The 16,885-nt window shown below is 42.0% G+C and overlaps 1 protein-coding gene across 1 annotated transcript in view; it reads left to right on the plus strand.

The window, feature by feature from the left end:
- LOC143029728 (protein CIP2A homolog) overlaps nt 1–16,885 on the plus strand; it is a 59,920-nt gene that overhangs the window by 29,583 nt on the left and 13,452 nt on the right. Inside the window, exons 10-14 of the mRNA XM_076192601.1 lie at nt 3,662–3,900; nt 4,304–4,424; nt 7,361–7,476; nt 15,112–15,292; nt 16,356–16,508. Coding sequence (XP_076048716.1) covers nt 3,662–3,900; nt 4,304–4,424; nt 7,361–7,476; nt 15,112–15,292; nt 16,356–16,508 — 810 coding nt within the window. The remainder of the gene's footprint in view (nt 1–3,661; nt 3,901–4,303; nt 4,425–7,360; nt 7,477–15,111; nt 15,293–16,355; nt 16,509–16,885) is intronic.

Below are 16,885 nucleotides of genomic sequence, written 5' to 3' on the forward strand. Positions count from 1 at the left end.
GGCTTTGGGGAAAAGGAATTTTTTTTTGTTACTTCAAATTTTCGAAGACAGAGGTGAGTGGAAATTTGTATCTGCTCTCCTCTTGCCCTTTGTGACCTGCATGAGGACTTTACTTCTCTTCTTTTTTCTTTGTACCTCTCATATGATTCCCCTCATCCTAAATTTTTGTAAATAAGCAGCCCGAGAGCTCGCTTCTTTCTCTTCCGACCTCTCCTTGCTTCCTCGGAGAGGGGGTGTCCCACCACTCACTACGCCTTCCTGTGATTTCCTCCTGTCCTCCTTGTTCCACACACTGCTTCTGCACACCTTGTGACTCCCTCCTGCAGGGATCCCGTCATCCTCCACTCCTAGTTCTACTCTATCTTTCACTCCCTCCCATCCTCTCTCAGCTTCTTCTTGTACTCCTTTGCCTTTTCTTTCTCATTTAAGCAGTTTACTGTAAGCACCTCCCTACCTTTTGTCCTTTTCTTCCTTCTCCATCTATGTATGTACTCTCAACTATCATTCCAGCAATCCCTGATATTCCCACTCTCTCTCCTTGATGAATATGTACAAACACAACCTTTCTCAATTATACTCCTATCTATCAATACATAGTCCATAAATGTCTACCACCCATCCACCAACCCTCTCCCATGTGTAGATCTTATGCTTGACTTTCTTCCTAAACGCGGTATAGCTTTGCTATCAGCAACTGGCTTACCTAGACAGCTTCGTATCACCATGCAACTGCTCCACTATACTAGTACATGTTGACTAGAACCCTACATTTCCCAGCCACTGTCCGTGTTATTATTTCATGTACGCTAGCATTTAGGGTCGAATTACATGGTACCTTTCTCCCTAAGTTCATTGGTTGCAATGCAGCTCATTTAAATCTATCTAAAGAGCCTCCCTTCTACACTCTCCTCGCTACCAATCACCGGCCCATATGCACTTTCACCCACATCTCCTTTCCCATTTTCAAACCTCGCTCCGACATTAGTAACCTTGAAGATACCTTCCAATAGTTCCACCCAGGAAATCGAACCTATCTCCTCAAAAACTTACTAAGTATAGCCACCCCTTCTCTCATGGCTCTGGTGAAATTCCTAGAAAATCCCAATGAAAAATGGCTCTGGGAAAGACAGTCAGACAAAAAAATGCATAGTTTTTCTCAAGCACTCTACCTGTGGCCCTGATAACCCATAACTGTTCCTCACCTAATTACACATTTGTTCTCTACAAGGTATACACGCAAAATCCTCCCATAACATTCCCAAACTACAGCTTCACACAAAGCTAATCCCTCGGAAACTACTGGAAGCATGGTAAACCCTACCTCTCCAACAAACATTACAATAACCCAACAATCCCAACATCGCACCGACCAATCCACAGATATTCTCTGCATCCCCCTCCTAAAGTGCCTTACCTGTTTCTCATCATCTTAACAACTTGTCTTCACCATATCATTCCTTCCTTATTTGCTGACTCATTTTAGGCCACTACACTCCACAAACACTCTTCTGACAAACTTCCCACTGCAAGAACCTTAGATCCTCCTTCAGATTTAGGCCCCACCTACCCATCTTAACAATTGGACATTAGTCTTTTGATGCTCCATCCCCGCCATCTGCACCTTTTTACCTTTAAAATTTCTCTACATGCACAATTTGCCTCCTTCTTCCTCTCAATTTTCTGGCAGGCAGGAATGCTCATGTGTCATTACTTTGGCAAAATTTATCTGTCATACATTAAGAACGAGGTACCACATTTCAGTTCTATCCCTCCACATTATTGCCTCCTTTTACATGCATGACTTTACTCAGAAAAACAAATCTCTTCCTACGCATCTCATATGATTCCCTCGTCCCTATTTTGTAACACAGACAAAGCTGAAAATAATCCAGCTTCTTCTCTTTTACACACTCAACACATGGTTCCTCATCCCACAAACACTCAAATACCCATCCTTCTACAGCAACACTTCTCCTCAACTTGTTCAAAAGAACACAAAACATACCTCATCTCTTAACAACATTTTGTGACTCCACACACTTGAAACACACCGAAAATTCAGGTGTAACATACGATACATCCATAGTTCTACTCAAATCATACACCTCTATCAAACTACTCTATCATTCACACCTAGACTTAACGCACTCAAGTCAATCACTGGAACAACATTTGGACAAAACAAAGAAACTCATTTAACAGTCTACTCTAACACCTCCCATACCTCAGTGTCCTTATGCGAGTCCTTTCTCTCTAATCTCAGTGAGACACACTCTCAACTTACCCTTCAAATCAGACAAAACAAAGCCCTAAAGGGATCTGAATTACAGGCTGCACTCTCATCTCCTACAGACCATTTACATCCTGAAACAAAAGTCCTCAAAGTCCTATCTACCACTCGACATGAGAGCGCACATTAACACTTTTGTCTACCACCACTTCCATCCCACACCCGCTACACTCCACATGTACAGAACACCCACACTTCCCTAAGAAACATTAAAACTTACACCCATCAGACTCTCTATTAACACACATACTCTCTCTCTTCCTCCACAACCACCAAATACTCTCCTCTGGAAACATATTCCCAACCATATCACTCACCGCTCCATTAACCTACACTGAAAGACAACACACTGCTACATGCCCAATACCCCCTGATACACCCTTGGTGAATTTTTCCTCTCTCCCTAAGGGACAGAGTCCACTTAGGCCAGATCTGCGATGCGGTCCCTCCACCCAGCACTTCTCACTACCAGAAGGCCCAGCGACCGTGTACTGTGCAACAGCTGCCCAGGATTTCACTTTCCCATTTCACCTTCATCCATACAACACATAATGGAAGACTGCATTATACACTCATGCACCAAATTTCTACCTATCTCTTCACTAAAGGATTAGTATAGCCACCCCTTTCGGGCTGTGGCCTTCCTTGGGGAGACGGGACTGCTCGGACAGACAGTCAACGACCTTCCAACTACACTCCCAAACTCACACTCCCCCCCTCCCTCTCAACTTATTTTCACTCAAAGCCAACACATTCATCTTTCTTCTCACAAACATACTGCCTATCTCTTCCCTTTTACTCTCATCTGTACTATATTTACGCACATTAAAAGACCCAAACTGTAGGATATTGGTTGGAAAACTTCTAGACTCTCTTATGCCTTTATGTTTTTTTAGAAATGTCCCCTGTGGGGCTACAGGGAGAAGAATGCCTAGTCCTAATCCCTGTCCTGTTTTTCTCGCCTCTTACCATTTAAGTGGGAAGACTTGGTGGCAGCATTTTATCCCCCACCACAGGGTAGGTGAAAAAAGAAAATGAATATTCAGAGAAATTGTGCAGGACAGTAACAAAGGGTTGGGGGACATCATAATGGAGGGACAGTTGCAGTATAATAAAAGTGTCACCATTTCTCTCTGAACAGAGTCCTCTATCACAGACAAAATGATGTGTGGCTCTGGTCTGTAGGGACGCCCCATATAGACCCAAAAGTATCAACTGCATGCTGCTTTACCACAATAACATGCTGCCAATACCCCAGATAAGGGTATTGGTTGCATACATATATCAAAATGTCTTTCCTCCCTTGTAAGCAGGGTGGCTTATTCAAGATGTGTGTGGATGCTGAAGTCCTTTTCTTTTGCTCTCTTCCAGGATGTATTACAAATTGAAGATACTGACTTTGATGCTGAAAAGGATATAGGTATTGTGGCTGCCTTGTTGTGCCTTCTAGAGACTCTGTGTAGCTTAGACCCTACCATGCACTTCAAGCTCTCCATGATGCTCTCCCCATCCATTTTCTCAACATTGCTTCAGGCACTCTTGAACAGCTCATCACCTAACCAGAGCACCATATCAGAAAGCAGTCCAACACAAGAAGATACAGTTTTGAAGTCAGTACCATTGTGACTTTCAGTTGTTAGCATAGCTGGTCATTGTATCAGTCAATCAGTTTGTTGCCTTAGGTCTCTTATAGGAGACCTTCAGCCTCAAGGTAACTAACTACAGCATGTTTTATTCATTAGCGGATTGAATTCCAGCATTAGGATCTGAAGCATATTTCACCGTGGGTTCCTCCACTTGGTATCTTCCCTTGTAAGGAAAGTGGGTGTGTGCTTTGATTCAGACACCCCTCTCTTAAGGGGCACAAGGCCTTTGGTATACATTTATTTATATGCATTTGGTAGGATATACTTCACTAAAGTATGCTACTGTTCTGAAGATGTAATAGCTTCTAGCTGTTGTTGAAGTGCAGTGGTAAAAAAAACTGGATAATCATAATGACTCTCTTTCCAGATTGAAAATAGGTGGGTTTGCAAGCACTAGTAATTTGAAATCAGAGGTGGTGGTGCGCATCCTAACAATGGTCAAAATGCTTGGTGCTCAGAAGGCAGAATTTGTGCTGGAGTACAGTCAGGTAAGCTGAACCTACTTTCTATGAAAGGGTGAAAAGATGACCTGGTCTAATGGGATGTTCTCATATTCTCTGAAATTTTGTGAGTGGATTAGAGAATTCCTGTATTATGAAACAGTGGGAATAAACTAGCTCAGGCTTTTGGGACCTACTGTGGAAGTGTTTTGACTTGCTGTATTGCCTTTGACCTGAGCAGTGTTGCAGAAGACAGGGATTACCCTTCATCCATGAAGTGTAGACATGGGAAAGGTGTTCAGTGGGTTTTAATGCATATGAAGTGGTTGTGTGTTTTGAGTTAGCTACCCCCTTACTAGGGAGAAAGGGCCTTTGGAAATTATATATATTTCTTGATCATTGTGATATGTTTGTGTGTTATTTTTTTCGATGCAGCCCAAAAGGATCTCTCCCCATGTTTTCTTTTTCTGCATTAGGAGATGGAGACGGGGGGGGAGTCACTGAATAAATGAAGTGGCCTTGCCGTGGATGTGCTGTGTCTTACTACAGTGCTTCTGACCCAGGGCAGTGAGCTAGATGCAGGGATGACCTGTCATCCAGGAGGAGCAAAGATAAGAGGGAGGGAGGGGGGTGAATGGGAGTGGAGTATGTGGGGATGGAATGGGTGGGAGTGGATTTTATGCCTTTGTTTTTGGCTACCTCCCTTGTAAGGGGGAAAAAGTTGTTGGTATATGTATGTATGTAATACCTTTAGTGTGGAACAAGGAAGATGGGAGGAAACAGAAGGAAGGGTTAGTGAGTGGTTGGATGATGAAGCAAAGAAGGTTGTAGAAGAGAAGAAATGAGCATTCATAGATTGGTTACAAAATACAACGAGAGAATCATATGAAAGGTACAAAGAAAAAAGAAAAGAAGTAAATCATAAGATAAAGGATGCAAAGAGAAGAGCAGATGTGAAATAAGGTAAGAGTATACATACATATACCAGAGGCTTTTTCCCCCTTACAAGGGAGGTAGCAAAAAAACAGAGGCATAAAATCCACTCCCACCCATTTCATCCCCACATACTTCATGCCTTTTCAACCCCTTACGTTCTTTTTATCATGGCCCCTCCTGGATTATGGGTCATCCCTGCATCTTGCCAACTGCCCTGGGTCAGAAGCAATGTAACAAGACACAACACATCCAAAGCAAGGTGGCTTCATTTAATTGATGATCACCCCTCTCTGTCCCCTCATGCAGAAAAAAGAGAAGACAGGGAGAAATCCCTTTGGGCTGCATCAAAATATCACTAACATATACTCCCTCACCTCCCATCCCTCTACCCACTCCCTTCCATGCATCACAGCATCATCCATACACAACCATTCTCCACCCACCCCATCTTCTGTCGTCTCCCTTCCTTCTACAACAGGTATTCCACTCTTTCCTAATGCCCCTTTTACTCCATTCATCCTTCTCATCCTTGGTCGTCCCCTCACTTTCATTTCCTCCATCTCTGCCTTTTACACCTCTTTTATTAATCTTTCTTCACTCATTCTTTCCATGTGTCTAAACCATCCCAATACTCTTTCATCAACCCTATCTCCCAACTCCCTTTCCACCCCCGCTCCCATCCTCACCTCCTTGTTTTTCACTCTATCCAGCTTAGTAACCCCTACCATACTTCTCATGCATTTTATCTCAAACACATTCAAACTCTTCCTCTCTTTCTCTTGTATGTTCCATGGTTATGCCCCATATAGTGCTGTCAGCACAACCACTCCTTCATACAATCTCCTCTTAGCATCCATTCCCAAATGTCTATTTCTCAATACACTTTTGAATCACCCAAGGCATTTACTTGTTTCTCTCAATCTACATTCTACCTCCACCTCCACTCCTCCCTTTCCCCCCCACATTTGCACCCAAGTATCTAAAGCTATGCACTTCCTCCAGTCTCTCTCCCTTATTACTCACATCCAATTTGCTGCCACATTCTCCCCTTATACATCTCATCACCTTACTTTTACCCACATTTATCTTCAACTTCCTTCTTTCACACACCTTCCCAAACTGTCAATAACTTCCTTGATTCCTCCTCTGATCCTGCTACAAGTGCAGTGTTGTCAGCAAACAACAACTGGCTTATCTCCTATTTTTCTCCATTTTCCTTAACCATCTCCAATCCCTGGCCTATTACCCTTGTGTTTACCTCCTGCACCACCCTATCCATGTATAAATTGAACAGCCAGGGTGACATAACACATCCCTGGCAAAGTCCCACCTTTACCTCAAACCATTCATTCTCTCCATTTCTAATTCTAACACAGGCTCTACTACTGTTGTAAAAAAAATCTTGGCTGCTCTTAACAGCTGTCCTCCTATCCCATATATCTGTAATACCTCCCACATTGCCTTCCTGTCTACCCTGTCATAAGCCTTTTCTAAATCCATAAAAAACATCCTTTTACATTTTTCAAAAGCTTTCTCTCACATCTGCCTTACCACAAAAATATAATCCACACAACTCCTACCTGTCCTAAACCCACACTGTTCCTTTCCAATTACTCCCTTTGTTCCTCTCCTAATCCTCTCAATCAAAACCTTCCCATGAGCCTTCCCAACTACATTAAACAAACTGCTCCCTCTGACACTACTAAACTCACACTTGTCCCCTTTTCCTTTGTGAAGTGGAACTATACAAGTACTCCTCCAGTTGATATTTTGACACAGCCTGAAGGGATTTCTCCCCAGAGAGGGAAGGGTGACTGATTAAGTGAAGCGGCCTTGCTGTGGATGTGCTGTGTCTTGTTACATTACTTCTGACCCAGGGCAGTGGGCTAGATTCAGGGATGACCCATCATCCAGGAGCCAAGAAATTATGCCTTTGACTTTGGCTACCTCCCTTGTAAGGGGAAAAAAGCATATGCTATATGTATCTACCTTTACTTATTTTGTTTTCAGCTTAAGGTAATAGTTTAATTTTTCTTGGTGTTTTGCAGATGATTAATAGCAAAGCAGTGATGGAGCACATCATTCGATGTGACAGGTCCACCAAACCAGAAGTTGTGGTCAGAGTTGCTACACTTCTGTCGGAAGGAACTGTACCCAATGAAAGGTAAGGACTTCTAAGTATTCTTGTTTCTAGACCTGAACTGGAGAGTAGGTACTGGCCCCTCAGGGACACATTACAAAGGATTACAAAGGCGGAGCATGCCGACAGGAGACCTTTTGGTCCATATCAAGGTCGGATGCGAAAAAAATCATAATAATGGTAAATGAATAAATAAAAACTATAATAATGTAAATGATAAATAAAATACATAAATAAATGCATAGGTATAGTTAAATAATAAGCAAACAGGTAAATAGTAAATAATAATAAATTGACATCAATAAATTAATGTTTATGTGTATGTATACATGTGTATGTATGTATACATGTGCATCTTCAACATGCAAATACATGTACAAATACATGTATTTGTATGTTGAAAATGCGCATGTATACATACATATAAACATTCATTTATTGATGTGTAATATTTTGTTGAATAAACTGTTAAACTGAAACTGATCTTGGATAGGAAGGCATCATGAAGTCATATGCAAACTTAGGAAAGGTCTATGTGTCTAATGGATACAAAAACGAGTCAGTTTTTACACATGCCCAAACTTCTGAAATAATCTAGGAGTTGATAGAGCTAAGGTAGGACCATACATGAATTTAAAGTGAGGCATTAATAATCAATTATAGTATAACTGGTGAAGGCAGGGAAATGGTATGAAATTGGAGGGATTGTCTGTTACATAGTCATGCTGCATACAGAACAATGAGGCTTTGATGCGCTATGGATGTATATAATGTATATATTCTTTAGTGGCATTTCTATTGTAAGGCTACACACAATGATAGGTACAGGTAAATACACTTCAATGCAAGAGCTCTTAATCCCACACATTCATCTCATCATAAGCGCAACCATCTTGGGGGATGGTGGAAACACCAGTTGCTTATGACTCAAACATTAAAAATAGCTTACCACCTGCACCATGCACCATATACAAAAACATATACACTCTTACATTAAATGAATAGATAATTACATATATATATATGAAGGACTGTTTCCCCTTACAATGTAGGTAGCCAAAGTCAAAAGGAATAATTCTACTCCCACCCATTTCATCCCCGCCCACTCTACTCCCATTTACAACTCCCCCCTCCTTCTTTTCTTGGCTTCTCTTGGATGATGGGTCATCCCTGAATATTGCCCATTGCCTGGGTCAGGAACAGTGCAGCAAGACAAATATATACCAAGGGCCTTTTCCCCCTTGTATGAGAGGTAGCCAAAGTCAGGCATAATTCCATTACCACTCATTCTACCCCCACACACTCCACTCCCATTCACCACCCCTTCCCTTCTGGACCTCTCCTGATTGACGGGTCATCCCTGCATCTTGTCCACTACCCTGGGTCAGAGGTACTGCAGCAAGACATAGCACATCCACAGCAAAGCTGCTTCATTTAATCGGCAACCCTGCCCCCCACTCTGTCCTCTCATGCAGAAAAATGAAAAGATAGAAGTCCTTTTGGGCTGTGTCAAAATATCATTCACACATACTCTCTAACCCCCCATCCCCCACCCACTCCCTTCCATGCATCACAGCATCATCCATACACAACCATTCTTGACTCACTCCTATCTTGTCTTCTCCCTTCCTTCCTCAACAGACATCCCCATCTCCCAATGTCATTTTTACTCCATCCATCCATCTCATCCTTGGTTGCTCCCTCATGTTCACTCCTTCCACTTCTGCCTTCCACATCTCCTTTAATAATCTTTCTTCACTCATTCTTTCCATGTGTCCAAACCATCCCAATACTCTTTCATCAACCCTATCTTCCAACTCCCTTTCCACCCCCATTCTCCTCCTCACCTCATTTCTCACTCCATCCAGCTTGGTAACCGCTACCATACTTCTCAGACATTTCATCTCAAACATATTTAAATTTTTCCTCTCTTCCTCTCATATGTTAAATCAGGGGTTCCCAAAGTGGCCAATATTGACCCCCAGGGGTTGATGAGACCATCCAGGGGGTCAACAAATAGCCAATGGGTCAAAAGGGGGTCAGTAGATTGCTAGGGAGTCGATATTGACCCCCAGGGGTTGATGAGACCATCCAAGGGGGTCGAAAGGGGTTCAGTAGATTGCTAGGGAGTCAAAAGAGGTCAATAAATTACTATGTGGTCGAAAGGCAGTCTTTAAAATTAAATGGTTATGAGACCAAACAAGAACTACAGTAAAGAATGAAAACAATATCAACAACAAAAATGATAATCATGATGATGATGATAACACTATTGATAACTAAAATTATAATAATAATAACAATAATAAAGATAATAGTAATAATAATGATAATAATAATAATAACAACTATATTAATATTAATATTACTAGCATTTATAACAATAACAACACATACATACATACATACATACATATACCAAGGCTTTTTCCCCCTTACAAGGGAGGTAGCCAAAAAGGAAAAGGCATAAAAACATTCCCACCCATTCCATCCCTGAATACACACCACACCCCTCCACCCTCCCTCTCATCTTAGCACCTCCTGGATGATGGGTCATCCCTGCACCTTGTCCACTGCCCTGGGTCAGAAGTAGTGTCACAAGACACAGCACATCCACAGCAAGGCCGCTTCATTAAATTGGCGACTCCCCTCTCCATCCCCCCATGCATAAAGGCGAAGACGGTGAGAAATCCCTTCGGGCTGCGTCAAAATTTGCTCACACATACTATATCACCCCCCATCCCCCCGCCCATTCCACCTCATGCATCACAACAGCATCCATATACAACCATTCTCCATTCACCCCTGTCTTCTGTCCTCTCCCGTCCTTCCTCAACAGACATTCCCCTCTTCCCCAAAGCCCCCTTCACCCCATCCATCCACCTCATCCTAGGACATCCCTTCATGTTCACTACCTCCACATCTGCCTTCCATACCTCTTTTACTAGTCTTTCTTCACTCATTCTTTCCATGTGTCCAAACCATCCTAATACTCTTTCATCAACCCTAACTCCCAACTCCCTTTCCACCCCCGTTCTCCTCCTCACCTCATCATTTCTCACTCTATCTAGCCTAGTAACCCCCATCATACTTCTCAGACACCTCATCTCAAACACATTCAAACTCCTTCTCTCTTCCTCTCTTATGTTCCATGTTTCTGCCCCATACAGTGCTGTTGGCACAATCACTCCTTCATATAGTATCCTCTTAGCATCCATTCTCAAATGTCTATTCCTCATTACACTTTTTAATCCACCAAGGCATTTACTCGCTTCTCTCAATCTACATTCTACCTCCACCTTCACTCCACCTTTTCCTGCCACCTCCAGTCGCTCTCCCTTAATGCTCACTTCCAGACTACTGCCACTTCCACCCCTTGTACATTTCATCACCTTACTTTTACCCACATTTATCTTCAATTTTCTTCTATCACATACTCTCCCAAACTCTGCCACCAACTTCCTCAAATCCTCCTCCGATCCTGCCACAAGCACAGTGTCGTCCGCAAACAACAGCTGGCTCACCTCCCACTTTTCTCCATTTTCTTTAACCATCTCCAATCCCTGACCCACTACCCTTGCATTTACCTCTCTCACTACCCCATCCATGTATAAGTTGAAACAACACCAATGATAATAATAATAATAAACTGACATAATTCGTGAATTAATAGTTTGGGGGTCAAACTTTACTAGAGGGTCGATGAGCTGAAAAGTTTGGGAACCCTTGTGTTAAATGTTTCTGCCCCATACAGTGCTGTCGGCTCAATCACTCCTTCATACAATCTCCTCTTAGCATCCATTCCCAAATGTCTATTTCTTTTTACACTTTTTAATCCCCCAAGGTATTTATTTGCTTTTCTCAATCTACATTCTATCTCCACCTCCATTCCTCCCCTTCCTGCCACATTCGCACCCAAGTATCTAAAACTATGCACTTCCTCCAGCCTCTCGCCCTTAATGCTCATATCCTATTTGCTGCCATCTTCTCCCCTTATACGCCTCATCACACCTTTACCCACATTTATCTTCAGCGTCCTTCTTTAGCATGCCTTTCCAGATTCCGTCATTAACTTCCTTAATCCCTCCTCTGATCCTGCCACAAGTGCATTGTCATCAGCAAACAACAACTGGCTTATCTCCCGTTTTTTCTCCATTTTCTTTAACCATCTCCAATCCCGACCCATAACCCTTACATTTACGTCTTGCACCACTCCATCCATGTATAAATTAAACAGCAAAGCAAGGCGACATAACACATCCTTGATGAAATTCCACCTTTATCTCAAACCACTCACTCTCTCCATTTCTAATTCTAACACAGGCTCTCCTACTGTCGTAAAAACTCTTGACTGCTCTTAAAAGCTTTCCTTCTATTCCATATATCTGCAATCCCTCCCACAGTCCCTTCCTGTCTACCCTGTCATAATCCGTTTTCAAATTCATAAAAGCCCCAAAAATATCCTTACCTTTTCTTAAAGCTTTAAATCTGATCCACACAACCCCTACTTGTCCTAAACCCACACTGTTCCTCACCAATTACCCCCTCCGTCCCTCTGTTCCTCTCCTAATCCTTTTAATCAAAACCCTCCCATGAGTCTTCCCAACTACACTCAACAAACTGATCGCTCTGAAACTACTGTACTCATGCTTGTCCCCTTTTCCCTCATAAAATGGAACTATACAAGCACTCCTCCAGTTCTCTGGCACTCTACCCTCTTTTAGACAAACATTAAACAATTTCACCATCCAGTCCACCATCACTATGCCTCCCCTTTTTTTAGACACTCCACATGACATCCATCTAAACTAGGTGCTTTACCTGCTCTCATCAATTTGATAACTGCTTTCGGCTCATCTTTTCTTATTTCTCCTCCATTTTCCTCATTCATCACTGTCATTTTCTTAGCACTTCCCACTTAAACTACCTTTCCCTACCTACCCTCTTTCACATTGAGCAATTCCCTAAAATACAATTTACATCTTCCTCTGACTGCCATCTCTTATATTATCATTTCTCCATCAGCACCTTTTACCTTTTCTTCTACTTGATTCACCTACTCTTCCTCTTTCCTTCCAAAAATCTTTATGACTTTCAAAATTTCCTGTCACACTCTTACCCCATTTCACATCTACTCTCCCTCTTTGCCTCCTTTGTCTTATGCTTTACTTCTCTTCTCATTTCTTTGTACCTCATGATTCTCTCGTACCCATTTTGTAACCAATCTGTGAATGCTCATTTCTTCTCTTTTACAACCATCTTTGCATAATTATCCCACCACTCACTACCCTACCTTCTATTTCCTCCTGTCCTCTTTTTTCCACACACCAGCAGATATATGGGATAGGAGGAAAGCTTTTAAGATCAGTCAAGTTTTTACAAGAGTAGTAGACTTTGTGTTAGGATTAGAAATGGAAAGAGTTAGTTGTTGGAGGTAAAGGTGGGACCTTGTCAGGGGTGTATTATGTCACCTTGGCTGTTCAATTTATACATGGATGGGGTGGTGCAAGAGGTAAATGCAAGGGTACTGGGTAGGGGATTGGAGATGGTTAAAGAAAATGGAGAAAAGTGGAAGATAAGCCAATTGTAGTTTGATGATGACACTGCACTTGTAGCAGGATCAGAGGAGGGATTGAGGAAGTTAGTGGCAGAGTTTGGGAAGGTGTGCAAAAGAAGGAAGTTGAAGATAAATGTGGGTAAAACCATAAAAGTAAGGTGATGAGATGTACAAGGGTAGAAAGTAGCAGTAGACTGGAAGTGAATATTAAGGGAGAGAGACTGGAGGAAGTGGATAGCTTTATATACTTGGGTGCAAACGTGGCAGGAAAGGGAGGAGTGGGGGTGGAGGTAGAATGTAGATTGAGAGAAGCAGGTAAATGCCTTGGTGGATTAAAAAGTGTAATGAGGAATAGACATTTGAGAATGGATGCTAAGAGGAGATTGTATGAAGGAGTGATTCAGCCAACAGCACTGTATGGGGCAGAAACATGGAACATAAAGGAGGAGGAGTTTGAATGTATTTGAGATGAGGTGCCTGAGAAGTATGGTAGCAGTTATTAAGCTGGATAGAGTGAGAAATGAAGAGGAGAGTGGGGGTGGAAAGGGAGTTGGAAGATAGGGTTGATGAAAGAGTAATGGGATGGTTTGGACACATGGAAAGAATGAGTGAAGAAAGATTAATAAATGAGGTGTGGAAGGAAGGAATATGAGGGGGCAACCTAGGATGAGATGAATGAATGTGGTAAAAGCGGCACTGGGAAAGAGGGAAATATCTGTTGAGGAAGGATGGGAGAGGACGGAAGATAGGTGTGAATGAAGAATGGTTGTGTATGGATGATGTTGTGATGCTTGAGGCGGAATGGGTGGGGGATGGGGGGTTAAGGAGTATGTGTGAAAAATAAATTGATGCAGCCTGAAGGGATTTCTCCCTGTCTTCTCCTTTTATGCATGGAAAGACAGAGAGAGGGGTTGCTGATTTAATGAAGCTGCCTTTTCGCATGTGCCATGTCATGTGACACTGTTTCTGATCCAGAGCAGTAAACGAGATGCAGGGATGACCTGTCATCCAGGAGGTGCCAAGATAAGAGGGAGGGAAGGGGTTGGGGGTGGATGGGAGTGGAGTATGTTGGGGATGGAATGGGTTGGAGTGGTTTTTATGCCTTTGAGTTTTTTGGCCACCTCCTGTGTAAGGGGGAAAAACCTTTGGTATATATATATATATGTATCTTTGCACACCTTTCTTGAACCATCCCCATTCCTCAATGACTCCTAGTTCTACTCTATCGTTCACTCACACTTTTCTCTCAGCTTCTTGTACTTCTACATTTCTGTCTCATTTAAGCAGTTTACTCTAAGCTCCTCCCTACTTTCTGTCCTATTCCTCTTTCTTCATCTATCCTCCACTCTCATCTTACCTTTCACCAAAAAATCATCTGATATTCCCGCACTCTCTCCCCTAAGAACATGTACAATCAAAACTCTTCCAACTCTTCTCTTGGTTACTACTATATAGTCCATTAAAGCCCTATCTACCTCCCTTCCATTCACCACTCTCTCCCATAAGATAAGATAGATAAATAAGAAAAAAATACAAAGAAAAACAAAAACAATGAAACAAACATGCACTCCAGACATCATACATACATATACCAAAGGCTTTTTTCCCCTTGCAAGGGAGGTAGCCAAAAAACAAAGGCATGAAAACCACTCCCATTTCATCCCCAACATACTCCACTCCCATCAGCCCTCTTCCCTCCCTCTTATCTTGGCACCTCCTGGCACCTCCAGACAACAAGCTGGAACCACACTAGTAAAACTGCATTCTGGCCATCATCCACCTTTGAAACAATGACATTACAGAATAAGATCAGCCACAGAAGCAAATTACCCTAGATATGATATCCACACAGAAGACACCAATCACCTCATCCTATATTGTGCTACTCTAGCCTTACCTAGACAACAAAATATCTCTACCATAAATGACTTGGGCCAATCAGGTGCCTATTACCAGTTATCTGGGAAGCATGCTCCTGTAAGATAGATTTAGGGAATCTGATTGATTGATTAAATGTGTTTTGAAGGCAGTTACATTTATTTAACCTGGCAATGCTCACACTTCAGTCTTAACCTTAATTAGAATTGTGGATTTCCCACCAGTATTCACATCCTCATAGAGGCTAAGCAAGATGCCAACAGGCTGCTGGAACTGGAGGCCACGTCTCAAGAAAAGAATTCTTTCGGGCGCAGTTACCTAACGCATTCACCTACTAATCCAGAGACTGATGAGAGGATAGAGAAAATTATCACTACTTTGAGGAAATCTACAGAACATGGAGAGGTATAATAGTAGTATGATCTATTGTGTCTTCCTCCTCCATCTTCCTCAGCATAATTTCTTATATTTCTGTTCTATTCTCACCTTCTGTCCCCATTTCTTACTTTTATTCTTCTCTATCTGTCACTTTCTTTTATTCTCTCTGTCAGATTCTTTATTCTTCCCCCTTTCTTTCTCTTTTCCATTATAACTCTCCCTTTCTGTTGTTCTCTTCCTTTATTACCATCCCTTTCTCCTATTATCCCATCCTGCCTTTCTTTCTCCCAAAACCACCCTGACGGAACACCTGCACACAGAAACCAAAATCCTTCCCATAGAACACCACATGAGAATAATAGGTACACAGTTCCATGTAAGAGCCCTCAACCATACTCATCCATCTCATGACATCAGACAAATACATTTGAATACAACAAAAAATAACATCAGCAACATACTACATAAATATCCATAAAAACCAACCACGTGTCTATCTATCCATATCCAGAGGGCTTCTTTCCTAGTATGAGGCAGGTAGCAAAGTAAAAGGCATATATCCACTCCCATCCTCCACCCTTGTTTCACTCTCATCTTAACTCCTTATGGATGAAGGGGCATCCCTGTCTCCTGCCCACTGCCCATGTCAGAAGTAGTGCATCAAGACACAGTACATCCACACCTATGCTGTTTCATTTATCAGCGATCCCAACCATGTGTGATGATATGGTTTAATGTCACAAACTCCCCCTTACTGAGAGGCTAGGTTGGTGCCCTTTACAAAGGACATAGTAGCATGGAATCTAATGAACCATGCCTTTGCCAGTGGCAAGGTTCAAACCACCATCCCCTTGACCTTTGCTGCAAATAATAACCCTCTAACCTGCTCAGCCAATGAGCTTCCATATGTACCACATAAGAACATATTCACATTGAGATCACAAAACAAGCACTTCATAACTGACCACTAAAATTAGCTATTCATCCATCCAACCACCCTGTAACTCTACTATTCCATCTATCAGGTTCATCTATTATTTAGGCATAACTTAGATTATAAAGGGCTGATATTTAAACATTATTTTTGCAGGATGAAGGAGGAGCTGTTTCTGCAGTAATGGACCTGTATGAGTACAAAATAGCAGCACGATTCTATACAGAAAAAATGTTGCAAAATGCACTTGAAGCTGCAGATACCAGAATTCGACAGACTAACATAGCACTAATGCAGGCCAGAGCAGAGGTACAATCTTTGTGTTACTTTGTCCTTCACCATAGTTTTGTATCTGTATTCTTAAAAGGACAGAAACTGATTATAAAATAAATTAATAATTTGTAGGGGAAATAGGAGGGTATATAGAACCCCCCCCTGTATTTTCCATGTATTTACATTCTTTGATTCATAACCCTCACAGTGAATTGTGTAGTATCTTGCATTGAATTATGTGAATCTGACTTGTCCCCCAAGCAATATGTTTGAATTGCAGCTTTCCAAAATTGTATTAGCTGAAAATCTGATATTTGACTGAAGAATAACCCATAAGTCAGACACCCATCAGTATGGCTTGTGTAGTTTACAAACTTTGTTGGAGGGAAGAGAAGACTTTAAACTGATGTAGG

This window comes from Oratosquilla oratoria, chromosome 11 (assembly GCF_046742065.1).
Source record: "Oratosquilla oratoria isolate Oo_2021 chromosome 11, ASM4674206v1, whole genome shotgun sequence".
NCBI lineage: Eukaryota > Metazoa > Arthropoda > Malacostraca > Stomatopoda > Squillidae > Oratosquilla > Oratosquilla oratoria.